Raw genomic sequence first — 7,903 nt, forward strand, 5'->3', positions numbered from 1 at the left:
TTTAAAAACATTAAAAATTTCTATATTTTAATACACTTATGGTGCATTTACAGTGTTTATGGTGTATTTACATTGTTTATGGTGTATTTGCAGTGTTTCATGGTTAAGCCACAAAAAATTACAAAATACTATAAATACACTATTTATACACTATATATACACTAATTTTACAATATATAAACACTATAAAAACACTATACATATACTACTGTTACACTATAAAAAATAAAATAAAAAATTCCAGGAAAAAAATCTATAAAAAATAAAAATTAACACTATATATATACACTAATCTTACACTATATAAAAAAAATTGCCGGTCGGTTCGGTCAGTTCGCTTGACCGAACCGAAAAATCAAAAACCGAAATTGAAAACCGAAAAAGGTATTTATGAAATTAAAAAAAAAGTATTTTTCGTAAATGAAAAAAATCAGAAAAAAAAAGTCAAAACTTACAATGTAAAGTTGTAAATAAAATGTCAAAACATGTATTTTGGAAAATCACCACTTATTTATAAAATTAAATTTTATCTATAACTACTTTATTTTTTTAATTAGCATATTTGTTACTTCTACTAATAATATCTTATTTAATTTTATTATTTTAAAAATATTTATAATACTAGGATTTTAATGTTTTTCAAAATACAATGTTAAATTTTTTATTTTAGTACCAAACAAAAATATCAATAAAAAAAATTATTTTTATATCTTATAAATTTATAGAACGTACATTGACGTAAATAAATAAAATACAAAATATAAATTTCGTATTAATATTTTAATTGGTATGAAAATAAGGTGCGAAATAAAACATACATTGATATCTGAAAAATTTATAGTATTACATTTTTTATTAATATTTTATCGATATAAATAAGGTATGGAATACACATACATTAATGGGTAAGATATTATTTCATACCTAGCATACTCAACGTAATTATGTTATATAAAAAAAAGTTACTATTGAATTTTTTAAAAAAAAACGTTAACTTCTAATTTTATAAATATTTTTTAAAAACGACAATAAAAATATACTATTGTTATCAAGGAATAGCTAATTTAAAACTAAAATAAAATAATTATAAAATAATTATGATTTATAAATAACTATAAGCTACTTTAGATAATTATAATTATAATCATATTAAAACTAATATTTGATTATAATTTTTTTAAAAAAATTATGTTTAATTTTGATGATTTTCTGGAAGAAAAATAAACTTAGATTTAAAATAAATTTTATTTTTAATAATTTAATTATTAAACTAAATTAACTAATACAGTTAATAGATTGAGATATATATTAGTTAATTTGACAAAACGTTAAAGAAATTGTTTTACTATAATTTTTAAAATGTGAGGAGGCATTTAGTTAATTAAACATGACATCAGTTCATTTGGTTATTACTACACTATTTAGGGATGTGTATTATTCAAATATAAGTGAATTAATCAACCGACTCAAATTGAAATTATAGTTTGATTTGAATTTCAATTAATTTAGTTCAATTTTAGTTAATAATTTAAAAAATTGATTAATTTGACTCGGTTTAATTTTTAATCCAAAATTTTGTAATTGAATTATGCAACATTATTTTGTATAATTGATGGAACACCATAAAATCTAAAAATCCTGCATCGTTCAAGAAAACAAGACCACGTGGATAAACTTATAAAAAGGGTAATAGTCCCGTTCCCTTATCATTCTTTACGTACAGTTATTATCCTATTAAATACTCTACTAATTTAAGCATCGAAGTAAACTCGGGGCTGAAAACTCAAAGTTTCTTTTTAGCCGCTTTTAGTATTTGTCTTCCACAGGAGATTTGGTTCATTCTTAAACTATATCCAGATCCATCGGAAATCATATCAAACCGTCTCTCTGAATCCATCAGTAACTTTTTAGAAATTTACGATATTTTTATAAAAAATTATAATTTCAAATATCAATTTACTCTAAGTAATTGACATGATAATTAAATTTTTTAGTAAGTAATATTGATGTATCTCAATTATGCGATTAATCAAAACAATTGGCCAAACTAAATAGTTATTTCAAATTTAACTAATTCGGTGTTGTTTGATAACTGAACCAATCGATGCACGCTCCTATCTATTTCCCACAAAATAGACAAAATTTATTTCACAAAAGTTTAAAAATATAATTATTTAGGTATTATCAACATTATTGATCATACAAATTAAAAAAATAAACTATTTCTTGAGATTGAGAATTTATTTAAACAGATAAAATTTATTGTTATATAACAAATAATGTGATTATTAATGATATTTAAAAAAATATAATAAAAATAGTTGATACCGATGATATATAAAATTGTTATTTTAACATGACTGTATAAATTAAACTATATTTTATCTATATTTTTAGAAATTTAAAATAGTATGTTTATCTATTTTTGTGAGACTCGGTAGTTAAAAAAATTATCTACTCTTCCAAACTAATAAATAATGTAGAATAAATATTAATATATTCTTTTTCATTTCTTTAAATAAAAATGGTTAAATTATATAATAAATACAACTATTGCTCTTATTCAATGAGAGAATAATTTTATATTTTTAAATAATGTTCTCATTTGCAATGCATTTTAATACAATTAATAAGAATATTTATGATATTTTATCATTTAAATATATTTATTTAGAATAAATATATTTCAATAATGCTATCAATTTAGATAGAGTGAGTATATTGTGATTTCAGTAATGAATGTTAAATAAATAATTATTTAGTTAGATTAGTTTATTTAGTTAGTTAGTTAGTTAGTTAGTTCTTTTTTGTATAATGTTTTGGAGGACAAAACAGTCTAATTGAAATAGTTTATGGATTTTAGCCTTTGAAAAAAAAAAGTTATGGATAATAAAAAATGATGACGGATGTAAAATATAAATAAATACCTATAATTATGAAGTCTAGTTGATGATGCGGATGCACTTTTACTCTTTCCACCGAGCAAGGGAGGACATATGTTATGAATAACAAATAAGATAACAATTTCCTTTGATATCTATTTATATGTATTCTAAAGAAAATTTAATATAGTGACATGGACAAGATGTGGTTAAGTATTATTTACATTTGAAATCCGATAATTTTAAATACGATACAATTAAATCATATATACTATAATACAAAATTAAAAGAATTGAGATGATATAAACCTATTTGTACCATAAACGAGTTAATCCATTTATGACACAATTAATTTTGTGTTTGAAAAGATAAAATACAAGGAATTCATTTAAACAACATTAAATATTTTAAATTTAATATTATTTAATTTATTTTTTAAAAATTTATTAAATCCTTAAATATATTTATTATATTATTTATAATTTTGACAATTATTATTTTAAGAGGCATTCATACTTTTATTTTTATAATATTAATAAATTAATATATATTTTAAATAATTAAATGAATTATTATCTATAGGGATGTAGAAAAACTGAATTAAACCGGCAATTTAGTCCCAGTTAAGTTTTGGACATAAAAACGTAGTTAAATCTTAGTACAAATTGGACCGTAATAATTAAATTGAACCAATTAGTTTAACTTAGTTTCAAAAAAATTAATTTTTTTTTCTCGATTTGATTTAAAAAAATAATTTTTTTTTGTTTGATTAGATTTGAACTGAATGCACACCTTGATTACGTGTATATTTCAAATAAAGTAACTCGACAAAACATTCAATTAAACATATTTATACATGTTGTATAGCCGGAGTTATAAACATAGCGTGCTTGAAATTATATAGATATCAAATATAATAACTAGTCACATTGTGTTCGTTTTAGACCAATAGAGTTTATTTAGGATCTGCAGACATGAATGATCAGATTTAATGTATTTATGGATTAGCCAGACTATCAACCGAGTGTAATGCATATTCGAACAACCAAACAGCCAAGCGGCCATCAGATAATTCTTTTAGATGAAAGCATTTGAAACATCAATGACATCTTGGAGCTTAACTAATGTTCTTTATCCCCACATATATATTAGTAGTCTTTGTCATCCCAACAAACAAATATGAATGAGATAATATTTTATGGAAGCTATAATTAAGTGATATGAGGATTTGGAAAGTGAGGTTGATGAGCTTAAAAATTGTTGTTTGATGCTGCCAAAAAGCATAAAGCACTTGTGGGCAGTTTTGAGACATTGTCTTGTTGGAAGTGCTCCAAAGTGGTGCATGACAATTGACAATATAGAATTAGTTTCTTGTTAGTATATAGTGCATGATTAGTTTATAAACTATTGGGAACTTTGATTCATTTATTTATCTTCATTGGGTCATAAACATCATCACCTATTAGAGCATCATTATTGAGTATTTTAATACTTGGCCAATTAAAACAAAACAAGAGTCCCACTATAAAAGTTTTAATTAGTTCAATTAATTGGGTGATAATTGACAAAAGTTGCAAGGGTTATTTCAGATTAACATAGAAAGCGATAAAGATGGAAATACAAAATTCCTTTGGTATATAGGACTTGATAGTGACTTCAACTTTAGATGATGTACTGGCTAATTTTCTCTCAGCTTATGAGCACCATTTCCTGCTTTTTTACATGTGTATAACAAAAGGAGATAACAAGTTATTGCAAGGTGTGGCAGAGTTTTGGCCCCATTTCAAGAAAATAAATTCATTCCCATCTCTTTCTTTGTTGGGTTCTACTAGTATAAACCAAAATCTTAAATAAACCAAATTTTTTAACTAAACTTAACCGAAATAAAAGAGTTAAAGCGGTTAATTTGGTTTAACCAACCGTTCACTCATCCCTACTAATAGAAGCTTCAAGCAATCACTTTCAACAAATTCATTCCAATTGATTCCTATTATGAGGAGATAGAAGGCACCATCTAAAGAGAATTCAATCATGAATTCAGAAAAGTAATATAATCCAACTGAAAATATAAGGCAATAGATATATTAGTCCTTCCCATTTATATGATCCTCATGCTACACATATATTCTCAGTGTGAAATTTACGGATGACGTGGCAGACTTGGTCTACCTAAGAATTTCTCAATACTCGATACTCCAATTAGCTCATAATTAGCTCTGTTTTGGTTGGCCAAGAGAAAGGGCTCTTAAATCCTAATATTTCTCAGACAAAGAAATATCATCCAGTGATGGTTTATGCAAATTTATTTCAAAGATAGATCATTACAACTAAGTCAGTTTCTCTTAACACTGCATTTAATTGGGAAGAAACACCAATAATATCATTTCTTTGCTTGCTTAGAAATGAATGGAACCTATTGCATAGTATGCCTCGGATTGATTCAAGAGTGAGAGCATTTACCTTAGATACAAAATGTAACGAAATGAGAATGGAAAAGGACGTCAAACGACATGATGTACGAACAACTGGAAAAACAAGCCTCTCACTATCAAATGTGAAAAATTCTGCGGTCAATAGGCAACGTGAATAGTTTAATATGGAAGGTTTCCTTCGGGCAACTCCCAGTTATCATCATCATCCACATCCTTCTTGGTCGCCACAGTTTCCTGCCGGTTTGGTGGTATAAATCTTGTGCGCCTGGTTTAAAGTAAGATAGAAGATGGATCAGCAATTAAAAGTTTAATGCCAAATTTTATGAATGGCATACAAAAGAGTATCTCAACAGATAAAGGTAATGTTTATCAAACAAAAGCAGGAATCACATGCACAAAGTAAAAGAAGAAAGAGGAAAATGTTTCCCGTAAATAAAAATCGTTCATGTTGCTGGTCTGCAGCCAGCACAGTTCTAACTTCTAACAATAAGTAGCTAGATTAGTTCATTTAAGAGAAAGATTGCATAAGCAATAATATGCCCTAGAAAATTAACAAATAACAATGAACAGAATCTGAAACAGAAAAGATTGAAAACCGCAAATGTGGATACCCTGAGAAAAGGTAGAAACCATTTTGTAGTTCGTCACATGCGAAAACTCAAAGTATAACTCTAATCAGAAAAGAACTGAATAATACTCATGTGAAAGCTCACACTATACTTCCCAAAAGCCAAAAGAAGATTAATTAACTTTCTCTAAGAATTTAAATTGTACAAGTACAATTAATACTGCTGATGAGTTCGAGTACATAGTATTCTTGAAATCAGATCATGTGAAATATAACACTTTCTTTAAGATGATGGAGAGGGGTTGAAATATCCAAAACCTCAAATTCTAAGAGAGAAAACCAAACCAAGTTAGAATCTTGTTGATCTTGACACTGAATCCTCTTTTTGCATGTAGTCGGAGCAATTACTAGACAAACGAATCGGCCAACCAAGAATTATTTCATCCTAAACTTAAACCATCACAGTAGCAATTCGTAACCACATCAACCTAGAACCTCAAATAGAGAGAAGATAATAGAAATGATTGTTTTGAACTTTTCCCACTTCAATATTAGAAAGAACTAATTTATGCCTCAAAGTTTTGTCTCACAAGCAAAATATTTTTGCTTTTCTTTTCTTCACTTACTGGTATGTGATATGAAAATGGAAAACAGCAAACACCATCTTTTCTAGGTTATAAATATAAAGTTCTATAATTTCAAAAGCAACAACAACTAAAAGCTGAAAGGTAAGACTTGTCAATTTTCCAACTTTTAACCCAGTCAGATATTAGTATGAATTCCTTATCTTACAGATAAAAAGGTAACACGGACAATTCAGTCGAACAACGTTTCTCATTTCAGAAAAAAGTCGGACACTTGGCGTTTTGGACACGAAACTTCAATTTTAACATAGAAAACCTTAAAATAACACTGTTTCACGTATCCACATTCAAACATCCCATTTGCCTGTGTTGGTGTCTGTGCTTCCTAAGATACAATACAACATAACACTCAATACACTCTTCTCTTCTTTCGAATCCTGCCCAAGGTCTCATTCTTCTAACCATGCGTACATAAAAGAATTAAACAATTGCATTTATTCGATACCAAATAACCTTATCAATAAAATGCAGATTAACAAAATTCATCATCTATCTATCTTGCTACCAACCAACAAGACAGACAGGTAGCACTGGCACGGACACGAGGAAACAGGACACTCGCACACAGACACAGACACAGCGAAATAGTGTTATTTTAAGGTTTCCTATGTAAAGAATGAAGTTCCGTGTCCAAAAGATAAAGCGTCCGAAACAATTCCGAGACAGCACATGTTAATTGAATGAAGTGCCCGTGCTCCCTATCAAGACAATAAATTATGGAAAGATCACAATTCAATAAGCTCAAAACACAACTAAACTCTAAAACTAAGTGAAACCTCATGCCCTTTGGTTTATGTCCATCAAAATTTTCTCACAAGCCAAACAAAACCAAAACAAAACCAAGAAAATAAACCAAACCTTTTCTTGTTCCTCTTAGCAGCTTCACGGGTCCTACGTTTCTTCTCATCTTGTTTATTCTCAAAGTATTTCCTCCTCTTACATTCTTGAATAATACCAGCCCTCATAACCTCTCTTCTAAACCTATTCAACAGCCTCTCTTCATTCTCATTATCGTCCACTATCACCTGCACATTATACGCAGAGGTGAAGAAGAGGGTATTTGCATTAGCAAAAGCTGGGTTAATAACTGATGATAATTCAGAACCAGAATGGCCATCTTGAGCTGCTGATGAAATTAACTTGGACTTGGATTTTTGGGATAAGGAGTGAGTTAATGGGGAAGATAAAGCGAGCTGGGAGGTGGGTTTTGGAGGAGGGTTTGTGGGTATGAGAAAAGAGAGGAAATTGGTAAAAGAAAGTGAGGTAGCCATTGATGAGTTTATGGATAGAGTGAAATCGTTTAGTTTTGGCTATGTGGTGCTCTTCATGTTTTTGTTTTTCTTGGTCTGGTTTGCTGTTATCTTCATCTGTGTTTG

General features: G+C 27.9%; 1 protein-coding gene across 1 annotated transcript; it reads right to left on the reverse strand.

Annotated features, from left to right (window-relative positions):
* Positions 1-5,279: 5,279 nt before the first annotated feature.
* On the reverse strand, positions 5,280-7,903 carry LOC126683364 (30S ribosomal protein S21, chloroplastic). The gene is made up of 2 exons (XM_050379235.2): positions 7,386-7,903; positions 5,280-5,580 (listed from the first exon to the last, which is right to left on the reverse strand). The coding sequence occupies exons 1-2, from the start codon at positions 7,796-7,798 to the stop codon at positions 5,475-5,477; spliced, it is 519 nt and encodes a 172-aa protein (XP_050235192.1). The 5' UTR covers positions 7,799-7,903; the 3' UTR covers positions 5,280-5,474.

The sequence above is a fragment of the Mercurialis annua genome, linkage group LG5 (genome assembly GCF_937616625.2).
Source record: "Mercurialis annua linkage group LG5, ddMerAnnu1.2, whole genome shotgun sequence".
In the NCBI taxonomy this organism is placed as follows: Eukaryota; Viridiplantae; Streptophyta; class Magnoliopsida; order Malpighiales; family Euphorbiaceae; genus Mercurialis; species Mercurialis annua.